We start from the raw sequence: 18,585 nt of genomic DNA, 5'->3' as shown, positions 1-18,585 counted from the left end.
TGATTTACCATGGAACCCTAAGCCTTGGACCACAATAGATGAGGGAATCAAGCATCTCAGAGAATTTGCTGTGAGAGAAATAATGTATGGAGATCATAAGACTCTGAATCCTGATGAAATTCCTGTTGGAACAGGCCTTGCCAAAAAGCTCATTAAACTTGCTCCTCCTAATTATGCTACTATTCTGGCAAGCAGAATTGTGGCAAGAAATTATGGTGGAGTGCCTCCTACTGTTGGCCATTTCACTGACCAAATGAGGCAATTGGAGGATAGTCTCGCACGTACTTCTTTGGTTTCAGCCATTGAAACTCTGTCTGGAGAAATGAAGAATTGCATGAAAGAGCTGAAGGAGGAACTTAAAACCTCCATATCCAACTTGATGAAGGGGGATGATTCTGATTCCTCTTCCTCCAGATGGATACAAGTTTCAGCTGTCAGAAACAGACATGCTCCAAGAAGGCCATTCCAGAATAGGTCAAACCAAAACAGACAGCAGAGGCAATCACGTGGCAGTATCTGGATAACTCTGCATGATCAGTTTGGTGAGAACATGAACAGATGGGATGGTCAACCAACTTCTGATCTTTTCAAGAGGTTACGGGAGCTGCAGATCCCGAGGTAGCAATACCAGAAGGGTAGCTGTCACTTCCTCAGTTTCCCAGAACAACTCTGATAGCTCCAACAATGATCCTAATTCTGATGCTGAACGTTGTGACAGCTGTACATGTGGAGGTAATCCCCACCATTAGGGGTGCCCTGCCTTCCGCCAGGGGGAGGTAAGGGATAATGGAGATAGGTAATCCCCACCATTAGGGGTGCCCTGCCTTCCGCCAAGGGGAGGTAAGGGATAATGGAGATAACAGAATCTATTGGGATGTGTACATCCAGTGGCCTGGCACTTCAAAATTTCAGAAGTACAGGACCTTGGTTGACACAGGAGCTCAGTGCACCATAATACCATCAAATTATCAAGGGGGAGAATCTATAACTATTCAGGGAGTCACTGGTGGATCTCAAGAGTTGTTTAAGATAGAGGTTGATATAAGTTTAACTGGGAAGCAGTGGAAGAAACATACTATTGCAACAGGACATAATGCACCTTGTATTTTGGGAATTGATTTTCTGAGAGAAGGGCGTTTTAAAGACCCTAAGGGTTACAAATGGGCTTTTGGAATAGCAACTGTAGAAATTGATGGAGGAAAATTGAAGTTGTCTATTAGACCTGAGCTTTCAGATGAATCTGCAGTTGTGGGACAACATGAGATAGAGGATGTAAAGCTGCCGGTTGCTTCTCAAACTGTGCATCACAGACAGTACAGAACTAACCGTGACTCTTTGGTGCCCATTCAAAACTTGATTCATCAGTTGGAGAAGGTCATCAGCAAAACTCATTCACCTTTCAACAGTCCAATCTGGCCTGTGAGAAAGCAGAATGGAGAGTGGCGTCTGACAGTTGATTTCCGTGCCTTGAATGAAGTAACTCCACCCATGAGTGCAGCTGTACCAGACATGATGGAGCTCCAATATGAGCTGGAATCCAAGCAGGCCAAATGGTATGCTACCATAGACATTGCTAATGCTTTCTTCTCTATTCCCATAGCAGAGGAATGCAGGCCTCAGTTTGTTTTCACCTGGAGAGGCATTCAGTACACATTCAATCGTTTGCCCCAGGGGTGGATTCACAGTTCAACCATCTGTCATGCAGTGCTCCATGATGCTTTGGAGAAAGGTGGAGCTCCAGAACACATTCAGTTCATTGATGACATCATCATCTGGGGTGAGACTACTGAAGAGGTCTTCAAGAAAGGTAACAAAATCCTTGACATTCTCTTGCAAGCTGGTTTCGCTATCAAGCGAGACAAGGTGAAAGGACCTGCCAGAGAAATCCAGTTTCTGGGAGTGCGGTGGCAAGATGGTCACCGTCACATCCCAATGGATGTGATAAACAGAATCCCCACCATGGCAAATCCCATCAACAAGAAAGAAACTCTGCGTTTCTTAGGCATAGTGGGATTTTGGAGACTGCACATTCCTGGATACAGTCAGATTGTGAAACCTCTATATGATGTGACTCAAAAGAGAAACAGTTTCCAATGGGGTCCTGAGCAACAAGCAGCCTTTGAACAGATAAAGTGAGGGGTAGTCCAAGCGATGGGTCTGGGACCTGTCCGAACTGGTCCAGACATTAAGAACATTCTGTACACAGCCGCGAGTGACAATGGTCCAACCTGGTGCTTATGGCAAAGAGCTCCAGGGGAGACACGAGGACGTCCTCTTGGTTTCTGGGGTCGTGGCTACAGAGGCTCAGAGGCAAACTACACTCCAACAGAGAAAGAGATTTTAGCTGCTTATGAAGGAGTGAAAGCTGCTTCTGAAGTGATTGGAACTGAGTCACAACTTCTTCTAGCTCCTAGATTGCCAGTTCTGAATTGGATGTTCAAAGGCAAAGGTTCTTCACCACATCATGCAACAGATGCTACCTGGTCTAAGTGGATGGCTCTGATAACACAGAGAGCTCGAATGGGAAATCTCGAAAGGCCTGATTTGGTGGAGGTGATCACAAACTGGTCAGAAGGCACAAGCTGTGCAAAACCTCCAGAGGAGAGAGTAACTCGCACTGAGGAAGCTTCTCCTTACAGTGATCTGTCTGATGATGAAAAGAGATATGCATTGTTCACAGATGGTTCCTATCATCTTGTTGGAAACAAGCAAAGGTGGAAATCTGCAGTGTGGAGTCCAACACGCAGAGTTGCAGAAGGAAGAGATGGAGAAGGAGAATGCAGTCAGTTCGCAGAGGTAAAAGCTGTCCAGCTAGCTCTTAATGTAGCTGAACTTGAGAGATTGCCAAAGCTTTATCTCTACACCGACTCATGGATTGTAGCCAATGCCTTGTGGGGTTGGCTGAAAGACTGGAAGAAGAATGGCTGGCAGAGGAAAGGAAAGCCTATCTGGGCTGCAGATCTGTGGCAAGACATTGCTGCTCGCATTGAGAGAATCCCAGTGAAAGTGAGACACATCGATGCTCACATTCCTAAGAGCAAAGCTACTGAGGAACAACAACACAACCATCAGGCAGATCTAGCTGCAAGAGTTTCCCAGGTGGACACAAGCTCTGATCTTGATCCTGATATTGACTGGAAACACCGAGGTGAGCTGTTCTTAGCTCGGTGGGCCCATGACTCGTTAGGACATCAAGGCAGAAATGCAACCTACCGATGGGCTCGTGACAGATCCATTGACATTTCCATGGATGCTATCACAGAAGTCACATCCATGACTGTGACATTTGTGCTGCTATTAAGCAGGCAAAGCGGATCAAGCCCTTGTGGTACGGTGACCGATGGTCCAAGTGCAAGTATGGTGAAGCCTGGCAGATTGACTACATCACTCTACCTCGTTCTCGATCTGGTAAGCAGTATGTGCTGACTATGGTAGAGGCAAGTACTGGATGGCTGGAAACTTATCCAGTTCCTCATGCAACTGCACGTAACACCATTCTTGGTCTGGAAAGACAAATCCTGTGGAGACATGGAACTCCAGACAGGATTGAGTCAGACAATGGAAATCATTTCAAGAACAATCTTGTGAAAAACTGGGCCAAAGAGCACGACATCGAGTGGATATTCCACATTCCCTACTATGCACCAGCTGCAGGGAAGATCGAACGCTACAACGGTTTGCTGAAAACCACTCTCAAAGCCATGGGGGTGGATCTTTGAAAAACTGGGAGAAACATTTAGCACAAGCAACCTGGTTGGTGAATAGTAGAGATTCAGTGAATCGAGCTGGACCTGCCCAATCAGATTTGTTGCGCAAGGAGGAAGGTGATAGAGTTCCTGTTATTAGAGAAAAGAATCTCTTAGGCAAAACTGTTTGGGTATTTTCTCCTTCAGGAGAGGCCAAACCTGTCCGAGGGGTGGTTTCTGCTGAAGGTCCTGGTCACACCTATTGGGTAATGCAAGAAAATGGTGAAATTCAGTGTATTCCACAAAGAAATCTAACTTTGGCTGAGAAAGGTTAAATTCAGTGTTGTGCAGATACAGCATCGCACCCAAGAGGAGTCCATGAGATCTACAGTGCACGAACCCTGAGAGCCCTGAGTCACCTGAGAGTCCCTGTTCCTTTCTCCACTCCATCTGTGAGGAAACAATCTGTTTGCTGTTTTTCCTGTGATTTGACTCTTTTGAATCATCTACATTTGAGATAGCCGGAATGGACTATGGTCTTTATTCACCTATTGTTGTAGATATTATTTTAGATTAGATAAATGGTAGTAGCAGCCAATGGAATTGTTTAGAAGGGGTGGACTGTGATGGTTTGAAACTGTCTTTTTAATTTTTTCCTTGCAAAGTTCAGAACAGAGAAAGTGAAAGAGTGTAAATAAATCACTATTGGGTGTAAGAAAGCAAAGTAACGATTGTTCTAAACACTTCCATTGGATAGATAGAAATGTTTAAGAACTATTACCCAAAACAAGGTGGGGCACTCTGCACATTGTGTGTTCTGCAGTGGGGGCAGTTGCTGGGCTGTCTGGCTGCTGTTTCTTCTTCTCTTCTGGCTGAAGATAACGCGTACTGACCTTGGCAGCTAAGTTAACAACTTTCTGCTTAACTAACTCTGCTTCTCTGTCCAGGGGGGTCTGGGGGGAAGCTGCTGGGAGAGAGAGAGGTCCCTTTGGGAGGGTCCTCCTTAGGGGAAGCAAAGGGAGATCGGTTGTGCTTTTCTGTTGATTGTATATATTTGTAAATGTTGTGAATTTTGTATATTTGTACATATTCATTGCATTTCTCTGCTTGTAAATACAGCCTTCATTTGCTTCCAGACTGGGCTAGCCTGGTTATTGTCGGTGGCAGGGGGGGGGGGAATTTCAGCTCACACCGACACATCTGGCTTTGGCCAGGAAGATTTTGTGCTATTTTTTGTTAATTGTAAATATCTGCAAATATTGTAAATACTGTATATTTGTATATATTCATTGCATTCCATTGTAGACTGCAGTTTTGCTTGGTAAAATACAGCTCCATTTGCTTCCAAACTGAGCTAGTCTGTGAAGTTAATGTTGGGGGAAATTCCAATCCACCACACTCAGAATTTGACTCCAAAGTAACCCAGGAAAAGAATGTCTTGTACATTATTGCGCAGATAGCAAATCGTGACAGCTTCATTTGCACCCAAACTAGACTGGTTTGACTGAACTGAGAAGCACCATGATTTAGCACAGACCAGGCTCTTTGGTGCTGTCTAGTTTTCCTTGTTTCATCTTTATGTGTATTGGGAGGAAAACGTAGTTACTTACTCAGATTAGACTTGGCACCGATAATGCTGTTCAAACATGTAGGGAAGCTGAACATGCTTGTGAGTAGTATTTGCATCATGCTGCTGTTTCTGAGTTGGGGAATGTGCGGTGGGGTTAGCAGGATAGAAAGAGTGATTTGTTTTAATCCCAAAGGAAATGAATAGAAATAAGGTTCAGGTTGATTCTGTGAACAGTAGTAGCTAAGCTAGGAATCTCCTGCACTAAGATAGTCAAATCAGTGGATGAAAGGCACTTCTGAAGTGTAGGGTAGGCTAAGACTAAGTTGTTCTGTAGCAATGTATAACTTCCTCTACTGATTACATATTATTTCCGGGCTTGCATTCATTCAGTCTGAACAGTGGTCACCTATTATCCGTACCTTTGAAAATATCCAAATATCCCTCTTTTCTTTCAGAGAAATTAGACCTCCCTACCTCTGTTTCAAAGTTATCTCCAAATATTCTCAAGGATTTCTTCTGTTTTATTTCACTGCGATGATCATTTAACCACTCTTGGAAGGAAAACGGTTCCGTAGCAGGAGTGGAATTAAGTGGGAAAGGTGTTTCTTTCAGGAGTTCATCTGTAAGCAAGGCAGAGGACTATCAGTGATTCTTGCTTCCCTTGATCTTTGCAAACATTTTACTGTTGTTTACAGCTTGAAGGGTTCATCTTGCAGATATTAGCTATTCAGTTGTAATGGCAAACAGTGTTATGGTCATCATCAGGACTTCTTACCTGAGGTTGCATGATGCATATATTGTTTGTGTAACTTTATGGAGTTGCTTCTTTGAAACTTTTGTCAGACCTGTTGTGTATCAGTGCTTGTTAAAAACGCATCCAAACAATATGCAATAGTATACTAAGTTCTTGCTGGGATATTCTTCATTCTCTTTCTGACCAGCTTTGCATTGGTAAAGTCTGGTGTAGTGTCTGTGATCCTTTGCTGAGTCACTCTTTACATATCCCTACATAAGTGGAATTAGGCTCATAGAACCCACTTACTCTACATCTTTCACTTAATTAGTACTGGCTTTTATGACTTTTCTCCCCTATGTGTTTTTAAGTACACTGACCAGAGTGGAGCAAACCAGTTATCACAACCCTGAATTCAATAAAATGCATTTTCTGTGATGTTCCTGATGTTGTATCTGTATTTAATTTTCAATAATTCTCCTTCATAACTGGTTTGATTTAAAATAGGTGGAAGACTGAATGCAGTTTCAACATAGCTGGTAAAAGTCAAGATGGGTGCTGTGTGCCCTGGTATATGAAATTAGCTTTTGTTATTTACCAGCTCACAGTGAAGTACAGAGACAGCACAGTAATCCTAAGTGACCCTTTGTAGTTTGTTCTGAGATGCAACGAGGGAACGTCCATAGAGTAATTTCCAATAACAATGTCCACTCCTAGATAGCTGTCTCCTAGATGCATTAATGTAACTTGCAACCAGATCTTAGTCTATATACTAGTAATAGAGTAGATTTCTCAAAAGTATTAGTTTATTCATTATGCAATGTTCTTGTTCTTTTTTTAAACCTGTATTTCGCTGCTCTGCAGTGTTTTTAATGTATCATTTTAGCTTTTTCATGGAAGGCCATGTATGCATTCTTTGAACAGTATGTGAGAAGATCAGTGCAACCAAGTGTACCGAAAAAGCTACTGCTGTTTAACTGGTCTTAATAAGTGCAGACAATCTGGATGGATGCCAGTTCTTTTATTGTAGAAAAATGGTTTGCCATTCAAATTGCTTTTTATGTCATTATAATAAATTAATAGAAGTCATGAACATTTTTCTGCAAATTTTTTGTCTTAGTAGTGCCTATTTCAGGAAATACTGAAAGCAATCTGAAGAAATATGCAGCAAATGTAGAATTTCTTTTGTTGTTGTTTGAAAGCTTATTGCCTTTGAGTCTTTCTTTTTTCAAAATGAAAAAAGAAACAAGCATCATACTTTTATAATGTTTAACTCAAATACTTAACATGCTTTACTTGAAAAGCAGACTCCTTCACAGGAATTAAGAAACACCAGAAGGAAAAAGAAAACTTTTACATTGGATTTGTTCTAATCTGAGCCAGAAAACATTAACAACATCTAATCTGAAGATTCTATATTTTATTGTTTGATAGCACAAAAAACGTAGCGTTAAGGTCATTGGTGATTTGTTTTCACACTGCAATATGTCTGCTATTTTTTCTTTCTTAATTTTCACAGGTTAATCACACTTGCTTTGGAGGTAATTAGGAATACTTACATATTTTGTCCACAAATTATGGATATGCTGCATTATGCTATAACTGTATTGGAGGGTTGATTTTTGGGTTGGGCAAGATACAAAACAAAGGTCTAAAATATTATGATATATGTTTAAAGAGTAGGGGAGTAGAATGACATTTTATCAAAAGACACTCAGTGAACAAAAAAAACACCACTAAATCCAAGCAAAAAAACCCAAACACCCCTCCCCCAACCACCACCAACTAAAATTAAAAAATCCCCAAACAAACAACAAAACAACCAAACTGCAAGAAATCTATTTTAGAACCTTGTAGGGTAAGAGACACATGCCAAAAAGCCATGGGTATCTTCTCAGCTCAAAGAGATACGTCTCAGCAGGTTAAGAATACCAGTATCAAGATAACAAGTAAGTTCAGATTTCAAGTGCTAAAGAATGGATAGCAAAAAGTTGAGTCTCGAGTGGCAGCAGTTTTAGGCAAGCAGAAATGAGAATGCTCCCTAAGAGCTGCAAGGAATTCAGGCTACAAAAAAGTCAAAGTACTTTTGTGTTCTGACCAAGAAGCAACAAAATCTAACAATGAAAAGTAACTATTCACAGACTGACAGATTGAATTGGGTTGGAAGGGACCCTCAAAGGTTATATTGTCCAACCCTCCTGCAGTGAGGAGGGACACCCCCAACTGTGCCCAGGGCCACATCAAGTCTGATCTTGAATGGGTCCAGGGATGTACCTCAACCACATCCCTGGGTAACACCTATTCCAGTATTTTACCACTCTCATTGTAAAGTGCTGCTTCTTTATGTCCAACCTAAATCTAACCTGATACACTTTAAAACCATTGTCCCCCTGTCTTATCTCTGCAAGCCCTTCTAAACGGTCCTTCCCCAGCCTTCCTGTAGGTCCCCTTCTGACATTGAAATATAGTTGTTAAGAAGGCTAGAGCCTTCTTTCCAGGCTGAACAGCCCTCTGAACATCTTTGCAGCCCTCCTCTGGACCAGCTCCAGCAGGTCCACAGCTCTTCATTTAACCTTGATACTTCTCCCCTGCACAATGCTGAAAGCTGCAGGTGACCTTGAAAAGCTGCTTGTGAACTTGACCTAATGAGCTGTGATGAGGATCCAATATTCTGTGATCCCACACATGAATTGAAGCTTGCTGCTTGTAAAGGAACTGAGTGTTTCTTACCAGGCCAATGGCTTATATTCAGATACTGTTCCACCAATATCTCAGGAAATGTAAACTCGTGTCTTTCCAGAATTTTTATGTTCTAATAATACTGTGAGAAAAGCAGACAACATGTTTAATAATGATAAAGGTAAAAATATACCAGCAAAATGCAAAAAGATGGCAGTTCTAAGCTTGTATCTCCAAGACATGTATCACTAAGTGGAATATCAAATCTAATACTTACTTACATGTTCAGGAGATCCATTTAAATAGCTCAATAGTAGAGTCCATTTTTGTACTATCAAATATTCATACCACAGCTATGTGTTTATGGGTTTTATAGCTCCTTTCAGCTTTAAATTAGAATGTGATATCATGTTAAGCTGAAAACCACATCATGTTCACTTAATGAGTTTGAAAATATTAATAAAATAATGGGTTTTAGAGGAAGTCGATTTCAGTTAAATAATAGAGACTGTACTGAGCCTGAGAATAGGAATCTGCAAAAGTGGAGAGTCACAGTATTGTTTCAGTTGGAAAAGACCGGTTGCAAAAATCTGGTGAGCACTGACTTGTCCGGACATGTTTGCCGTGTCCTCGCCTTGTGGTAAACAAGAATCACATGCCAAGCTCGCGGGATGCTTATGTTTGTGCTTATGCACCTTCCATGTTTGGTCAAATTCTACCTTATAGGTTAATTACCCTGTTACTTTCTGTGCCATTGGCCAACATTCATTCTCAGACATTGTTAAATACAAGCCAAGTTGTAACCATCTTGCCTTGCCTTGCTACCCAGAAAGCCTTGTTTACCCAGAGAAGGTAAGCCTTGTTTCACCCAGAGAAGCCAAGAGCCCTTCACAAAAGCTGACCCAAAACCATGGTCAGCCTCAGCTCATTGTAAGAGTCCCATTGGCAAGCAAGAAGCCACCTTGCCATGCAGAAAGGGACAAAGTCCAGGTGAGCCAAGCGCCCAGGGAAGAACTGTGCCTGCAGCAAGCGTGAAGCTGCAGCCTTGTGAGTAATAAGCCTCTCCCAGAGCATCAGTGTCTGCTTGGAAACCTGCACCGAGAGGAAAAACTGCTGTGCCCAAACTGAGCCGGCAAAGCAGGATACCGCCTGAGCCAAGATGCCCATGCTGCCTGCAAGTCAGGAACCTCCATGCAGAGTGCCAGAGCCCCGAGGAACTGCTTGCCTGTGAGTGCCTGAACAGCCCTTTTCAGCTACCATGTCTCAGTAGAACTGCCACAACCCGTGAACAGACATGGCATCCTGCAGGAAGGAGCCACTGACAAAGCCTGAGCTGCAGCGGAGGGCTGTCCCATGACCCTAGTGCTAGGAAAAGCTGAAAGCCGCTACGGCCCAAGCTGTGAAAAGCCATTTCACTGTTCCCTTTCCCCCCTCTGCATGGCCACTCTGGGGGAAACTGCTTCCCCCACCATGCTATGCAAACTGTGCTATGCTAGCACAACCACACCAGGATCAGCACACTTGGACCCTGTTTGCCCAAACTGATAGACCATATTGGTTGCCGAGCTGCAAACCCAAGCCATCCAAAACCCAATAAAGAGAGCTGTCTCCCCACATCGAAGTAGGAACTGCTCTGGAGACCAGCCATGGCTGAGCTGAGCTCCACAAGCCCCTGGCAGCAACCACTTTTCTTCTACAAAGCCTGCAACAGGGAAGCAAGCTGCAAATGCTCTGGAAACTTACTCTGGCAAAGAAAGTTTTACTCCAGCACCACCACCATGTGGCCAGTGCCATTTTGCTTTGTTTAAAGCCCATATGTGCTGGGTTTACTGTAATCTTTGGATTACAAATGCAGCATCCTGGTAAACACCGGAGATATAATTGTGAGTAAATTGTCTTATTTCTACAAAGTCTCTTTAAAAGATTCTCTTGCCATCCGCCTTGCTTAGCAGCATAGAATTCCCTTGTGGGTAATCTGGCATTTTGCCAGAGTCTCTTTCCTTGTTTGAATTACTGGCTTGCATTTTCTGTTTTTGCTAATATTGTTTAAATTGTTGCCTGTACCCTTTTGTGAGGATCACTAACCACGACCATATGTTCGTACCTGTAAATACTGTAAATAAGTTTCAGCAAAACATTTATATTAATAAATAATAATTAATATTTTATTAATATATCTGTCACATTAATAATTCCTAACTGTAACAAGCTACTGCTGTGTTTTCTTATATTCTGAGTTTTTCCTCAGTTTTATTTAATTTCTCTTTAAAAAGGCATTAGTTCAGGCTTATACAGAGATGAACCTGAGAGTGTTTCAGAGTGCACTTTTAAACTGATGGGATTCTAGATTTTCAGAAGATAACCAGCAAGTAGAACCTAAAACCCATCCCTGTACATAGACCAGATCAAACCTTGTTAAAATATGTCTTGAGTAAAACATCATGAGAAACTTGTAGTACCTTGTTACAAGTGTCATGCTGATTGTTGAAACCTCCTTCTTAAGGAAAAGAATTGCTTCTGACAGAATAAACCCAAAGTATTATTTCTCTGTCAGTTGGATATACCTCCAGAGGGAACATAATGACAAATTACTCATATCTCAATCAAAGTTGATTTTTTAGAGGTTTTTTTTTAAATAAGCTAGAAAATAAAAGTTGCTAACTTTTAAAAATAAAAGTTAAAAGTTAAAAGTTAAATAAAAAGTTAAATAAAAGTTAAATAAAAAGTTAAAAGTTAAACAAAAGTTGCTAACTCCTGTAACTAAAAATCTCGGGTATTTTCTTCACGGATAAGAGTTTGCAGGAATGCAATGAGGAAGGGTAACACCCCTGTAGAATTAAATCTGGCAAGGGATGCCATGGACAAAAAGAAGGGCTTCTTCAGGTGCATCAGTAGCAAGAGGATGGTTAGAGAAAATGTGGGCCCACTGCTGAATGAGGTGGGTACCCTGGTGATGGAGGGTACAAAGAAGGCAGAGTTACTGAATGCCTTCTTTGCTTCATTCTTTTTTGCTAAATTCAGCCTTCAGGAATCCAGACTCTCTTCCATAGTGCCCAGCAACAGCATAAGGTATCATTGTCACAAACTGGATTACAGAAAGTTCCATCCAAACACAAGGAAAAAATTATTTACTCTGAGGGTGACAGAGCACTGGAACAGACTGCCCAGAGAGGTTGTGGAGTTTCCTTCTCTGAAGATTAATTTTAAAAACCCATTTGGAGGTGATCCTGTCCACCTTGCTCTAGGTGAACCTACCTAATGGGAGGGTTGGACCAGATCAAAGAATCACAGTTACAGGGGCTGGAAGGGATATCTGGAAATCATCTAGTCCAACAACCCTGCTCTCTAAGATCTCCAGAGGTCCCTTCTAGCTCCTACTATTCTGTGATTCTGGAATCACTGAGACTTTGATCTTCTTACTCTCCATGAAAATTGAAAATTTGAAAAACGGAATTTGTCCCCAGGGTGAAAACCTGCCATGAAATTTTGTGGATCGCTTTTTGCGTATAGCAAGAATTAAGTCAAAAACACTTCAAATATTTGTTGCCTTCACTTGTTGCAAGCAAGTTATTTTGCTAAGAGCTAAAGATACTCATTTGCCTTGAATGGATTCTCCTCTGTCTCTCTTGAACTGGGGAGCCCAAAACTGGACACAGTATTCCAGGTGTGGTCTCACCAGGGCAGAGTAGAGAGGTAGAAGAGCTTCCCTTGACCTGTTGGATACACCTTTCTTGATACATCCCAGGATCCTATTGGCTGTCTCGGCCACAAGAGCACATTGTTGTTCCATGGAGAACTTGCAGCACTCCAAGGTCTTTCTCTGGGGAGCTGTTTACCAGCATGGCAGCCCCGAACCTGTACTGGTGTGAAGGAATTGATTTAGGGACCAGAACCCCAGACACTGTCTTACTCATAGAAGGAGATGCTTTAACCCTGATGGGCAGCAAACCCTGGGAACAGAGTGCAGCTAGAAAGGAAAACATAGATAAGTTGACTCCCAGTAGTCACTGTGACCTAGGGAGTTATGCAAGGACCTGATAACAAGAACAAAGCAAAACTTAGGACAGAATTATGGAATCCCTTTATCTCTTGCTTGACGTTTGCTTAAGCCTTCTGAAAAATATATGCGTTCGTGTGATACTTTCTCTCTGTAGCCAATCATGAATTTACAACTGTAGTATGAACATACCAATGACCAATTACAAGCTGCCTTCTGATGTTATGTTAACCTATATAAAGTAAAAGCTTTGTACAATAAATTGACACTTGGCTTGCATCAGGCCTCATCCCGTCTCTCGCATTGCAGCATAATGGTGACCCTCAATGTGATGAGGAGATAACCACTACACTGTGGCCTGCTGCGATGTCCCACAGAACTTTAAGTGAGCTGCTGAAAGGAGCAACATATCACCCCTCCAGGAAGTGAGGTGAGCTGTGGGAAACTGAAATGGGGAATCAAGAGTTGTCCCCAGAGAGAAACGTATATGAACTAATTAATGCACTCCTTAAAAAGCATGGCAAAGTTATTTCTGGCCATGATCTTGGAGTAGCACTGAAGTGGGTGCAAGAAAAAATCCCCACAGTTACAGCACGGAGAGCGGTATGGGGCAGCGGGAGGAGACGGCCCCTGGCTGGGCCATCACGAGTCTCAGAGCGGCGGTGCCAGCCACAGCAGGGAGCTAAGCGGCGACCCCCGCGCTGGCTCTGGCTTGTCCCGTGAAGGAGGTGGCGGCTGCGACTCCCATCGCTCTCGTCTATCAGCAGCAGCAATAGCATTTACAGACCTTGATTCTTTAAAGAAATGTCACAGTTTTTTCATCAAGAAATTAGTGAAAAAGCAACCTTGGAGATGAAGGCAGTGCTCATGCAGTCAGAACCTTCACTTCAAAGCTGGAAAATCTGCACATTTCTGAAGATAACAGCGTGTGAACAATGAAAAGAAAAAAAGAAAAAAGTGTCTTCTCTATTGCCGTTTGCCTCACTCCCCCCCTCCCCCCCTTCCTTCTCCCTCCTTATCTCCCTCCCTTGTTTCACTCCCTGTTGAAGTTCTGCAGAAACCTGTGTTCTGATTTTAAAGTAACAGTGTTAAGTTTTGTTAAGAAAGGTATTTCACCATTTCATGAATGCAACTGATATCTATGTATTGCTTTTATCATTACTTCTGATTGTAAGGGATTTGAGCTTATAAGTTTTTAGTGATTATGTTAAAGTATTTTTCCTAATCAACAAGCATACACACCGTATAAGTGCTACTGGTTTTATGAGTTTATAGGTTAAGGTTTCTTTTTTTCCTTTTTTCTGGTTCGAACCTCTCTTCTTTTTGAGTGTGCCGGCAATTTCAAAAAGAGCTCTACATACATATGGTAAATAAGTTTTCATTTTGAAAAGCGCGCTTTACATAATATAACATCTTTTTTGTTGTTTTCTTTCACATTACTTTGATGATTTAATTTTCACATAGTTCTTTAAGTTTTTAGGTCTTTTTTGGTATTAGCAGTTTATTAAGACTTTATTTTAGGAACGTTATATAATGTTGTTTTGGTCTTTGTGTTTATAAAGGTTTTAAGATAAGGATTATATTCCTGATGCCAGCATGGCAGAACACCAGACTCAAAGGATGGGACAAACAGCAGTGCCCGTGAAGCTGACAATCAGCTGACCACTGAGTCTGACCTCAGCACCTATTTAACTGAGATCAGAAGCATTGATCTGAAGTTGATCACAGAAGTGTGCCCCAAGGAAACTTTTCATTTAGGACTGAATGTCTCAATGCCTTAATGTCATGTAATTAGGGAATATGTTTATGTAGATTTATATGTTAACTCACCAGAATGTTATAGTTAAACAGTGGTTACCCAGGAATAGACAAATAGTCCAGCCTACCTATCTGGTAAAATTAATTCATTCTTGCAATTGTGGGGTTTCGCTCATGTTCCCTGTATTCCTTATTCTGTCACACAGTACACTGAAGTGACTTTTGCAAAAAATAAAGAGGGGGAATGGTAGGGGCCTGTTCAGAGGCCTGGTTAAACATATGTCTTACATTTTAAAATTTAAATTTTTTGCAGCTTCCTAATGATTCCCAGGAAACCCCAATGACACGTCATTTTATTTTTTTAACTACCACCAGCACATTAATAACCTCGGGTGGAGGATATGCTTGTGTCTAAACAGGTTTTGGACCATATTGGGTCCCAGTGCTTTCATCATCCTTTGGATGCTGACTGCAGCAGCAGCCTTGCAGATCTCAAAGCAACCACAGCAAAAGGTGTGGATCACGCTTGCCAAGGCCATAGGACGAGACATGCTGTGCCTCTCCGTATCAATGCCTGCCAATCCCTTCAGCACCTGTCTGGTGGGCATATCAGTGAATGGGTAAAAGGCCATCACTGAAAAAATTGAACCACTGAACTTGAAAAGATCATTCTACATGTGCTTCCTGGCACACTTAAAAGCTTTCATAGTTTTGGGTGTAAAGGATTTGAAAAGACAAATCTGACTAGCCTCAAGAGATAAGTATGTTAGGATTGGTAAGAATGCATTACTGTGTTGTGTTTAATTCTACATCAGACAAGGCCACAGATATTCAGGATGTTACTCCAGCAGGGAAGAGGTACAGAAATTATACTGCATGGTGCAATCGAACTGAATTCATAGAAGTGAAGAGACATTCCCATCCTCATTATCTGCCTGCAGGTGTTTTCCTTATTTGTGGGGATAGAGCCTGGCCAGCTCTGCCCTCACAAATCAGAGGAGGACTTTACAGTCTCGGTCATTTAACCATTTCTGGCTGACTTTGTAGTCTTGCTAAAACAATAATTTATGCTTTTGTTGTTTTTCTTTTTTCATTGCTTTTTTTACCTTGTATATTGCAATGTTTACAAGGCTTAATTAGTTGATCACTCAATAGAATCCTTATCATTCAACAGGGAGGGGGAAATGAAGGAATTGATTTAGGGACCAGAACCCCAGACACTGTCTTACTCATAGAAGGAGATGCTTTAACCCTGATGGGCAGCAAACCCTGGGAACAGAGTGCAGCTAGAAAGGAAAACATAGATAAGTTGACTCCCAGTAGTCACCGTGACCTAGGGAGTTATGCAGGGACCTGATAACAAGAACAAAGCAAAACTTAGGACAGAATTATGGAATCACTTTATCTCTTGCTTGACGTTTGCTTAAGCCTTCTGAAAAATATATGCGTTTGTGTGATACTTTCTCTCTGTAGCCAATCATGAATTTACAACTGTAGTATGGGCATACCAAAGACCAATTACAAGCTGCCTTCTGATGTTATGTTAACCTATATAAAGAAAAAGCTTTGTATAATAAATTGACACTTGGCTTGCATCAGGCCTCGTCCCATCTCTCGCATCGCAGCACTGGTGCCTGTTGTTATTTCTCCCCAGATGTAGAACCCTGCACTTGTCCTTATTAAACATCATGAGGTTTGCCTGCACCCAGCTCTCCAGCCTGTCCAGGTCATGTTGGATGGCTGCACAGCCTGATGTCAGTCAACCCCCCCAATTTTGTATCATCAGGAACTTGCTGAGGGTGCACTCATCCAGGTCGTTGATAAAGATATTGAACAAAACTGGACCCAGTACTGATTCCTGGGGGACACCACTTGCCACAGACCTCCAAGTTGACTCTGTGCCATTGATGACAACCCTCTGAACTCTGTTGTGGAGCCAGTTTGCAATCCACCTCACTGACCAACCATCTATGCCACATCTCCAGAGCTTTTCTATGAGGATGTTATGGGAGACTGTATCAAAAGCTTTACTGAAGTCAAGATATATGACTTCCACTGCTCTTCCCTCACCTACCTACTTCGTCATAACTTCATAGAAGGCTATCAGATTAGTTATAAGTATTAGTGTAAGTATTAGTATATGTAGTATTATAAGTATTAGTTATAAGTATATAAGTAGTTATAGAATATGTAGAATCAATTAAGAAAATCTCATTCTGCAGAGTCAGAAATGAGATTTTGTTAGTATAAGGCTTGGATGGCATGCAAGGATGGGGATATGGAGTTTGCACACTGTACAGTTACCTGATAGGCCTCTACGATACCATCACATGAACAACCAAAATGCTGCCAATAATCATTTGTATGGGTTTTATTTGTGGTTGGGGTAAACAAAGGAATTACTTCCCGAAGGGTCTTTGATTTACAGAACCAGAAAGAAAAACAGAAATTCAATAATTTTATGTGGAGGGATTCATTGCTGTTCAGTCAGATAGAACACTTTTTCTAATTCTGAAATTCATTTGCATTACCTGGATTTGGGTTTCCAGTTCGGTACTGTCTTGAATTGAAAAACCTGGAATAATAAACATTTCAATACCAGTAAAAAGTCATGTTCATGTCCCATAGCTTAATAAAGACTAGGCAGTAACACCAGCCATTAATCTTTGTGTTGACAATGGATACACCCGATCCTCAATGACTATCATCACATGTATTCAGTAGGGCTATACCTATTTAACTGACATAGGGTTTGTCTGAAAGTCCTCCTTTAGGAATTATGTAACAAATCGATTAGTTAATTGATGACATTTACACATTTCCTAGAAAACAGTTCTCTACCAAATTTGCCACAGTCCTGACCATTAATAATATTGATTAGAAGTAGTTAGATTAAAGCAAGAGTGAAAGAAGCCCTAAGGCAATTTAGTGTTTTACCCAGTTAACCTAGCATAAATTCGGTGTTATTTTTTCATTGAATTCTTCTTGCACTTTGCAGCAGTGTGGTTTTACTTGTTAAGAAAGTATGTTCCAGAGAGGAGCAAGGAACTTTTGATTTTCTTTTTTTTTAATTAATCTGATTTAATGACTTTGGGATGTACAAAGACATGATTAAAAATTTGTAGAGTAGCAATTAGCTTTTAAGAACTCTGTAAAATGCAGCATAAACAAAAAAAAAAAATCACTATGTGAATCACAGACTAATAAAAGATCTCCTGGATCATTTTAAGCATTCTTTTAAAATATACACAGAAAAAACCTTACTCTTGAATTATTGGAATAAGTTGAGTGCTGAGATCTTCACAGTGAAACCATTTTTCAAAGAGGACATTAGTTGATTCTCCAACATAGTATCTGAAAAAGTAAAAGCACTAATCAATCATTTTATTAACTTACTGATCAGGCAGTTTCATTCTTCTTCAGAAAATGGATACTCAATGTTGTCTAAGTGTGCTATTTTAAAGCCTGGTGTACTTTTTTCTGAAGAATGGTTATTTAGGGAAGTTTCTATTTCTCTAGTTATCTGACTTGGTGGATGAGGTGCTCAAACTTCTGTGGAGGGCCTTGTTATTGTGCTGATCAGCCACAGATAAATCATCAAATTCCTTTAGCAAATTTTACAGATTTAATAATTTGATTGGGACCATAGTCTCTTTGGATGTAATTGTAACAAAAATAACTGACCCATAATGCCATTTCCAGTAACTGTTTCCATGCAGCTAGCACATAAATGGTCATATTTAAGAGAGTCAACTTGTTTATTGCCCAAAGTTGGAATGAAAAAAAAACAAGGTGGCTTATGGACTTGGTTGCAAAAGAAGATGGTTGTCAGCTGCAGAGATCTGGGATATGTTGTTTAGCTCACCTGTCTGAAGAGAACTTGTGCTTCACTTGCATTATTTTATGCCTTAACAAATAAATAAATTGTGCTGAGATCAACAGGTTAAGGTAGCTGTAATCTGTGCAATGGCAAAGACAGCATTTACCTATATATTTAAAAAAGACTGCATGGACTGGAAATTGATGCTCCAATACATTGGATCATATTGCCTGTATGTCCTCTGGGTTAAAATCACTGGAATCTGTTTGAAGAGGGAGACAAGGCATATATAATTATTCTGCGCATATTTTTGTGTTCATGTCTGTATTCTGCATCTATCTA

The 18,585-nt window shown here is 41.1% G+C and overlaps 1 protein-coding gene across 1 annotated transcript in view; it reads right to left on the bottom strand.

The window, feature by feature from the left end:
• The window catches only part of HAAO (3-hydroxyanthranilate 3,4-dioxygenase), a 72,598-nt gene that overhangs the window by 12,278 nt on the left and 41,735 nt on the right, over positions 1–18,585 (bottom strand). Inside the window, exons 5-7 of the mRNA XM_054396550.1 lie at positions 17,688–17,777; positions 16,955–16,998; positions 5,731–5,876 (exon numbers count right to left, since the gene is read on the bottom strand). Of these exons, the coding sequence (XP_054252525.1) occupies positions 5,731–5,876; positions 16,955–16,998; positions 17,688–17,777 (280 nt within the window). The remainder of the gene's footprint in view (positions 1–5,730; positions 5,877–16,954; positions 16,999–17,687; positions 17,778–18,585) is intronic.

Source organism: Indicator indicator, chromosome 2 (genome assembly GCF_027791375.1).
Source record: "Indicator indicator isolate 239-I01 chromosome 2, UM_Iind_1.1, whole genome shotgun sequence".
Classification (NCBI taxonomy): domain Eukaryota; kingdom Metazoa; phylum Chordata; class Aves; order Piciformes; family Indicatoridae; genus Indicator; species Indicator indicator.
The sequence above is the reverse complement of the archived record's forward strand: the minus strand, read 5'-3'. Positions and strand labels throughout refer to the sequence as shown.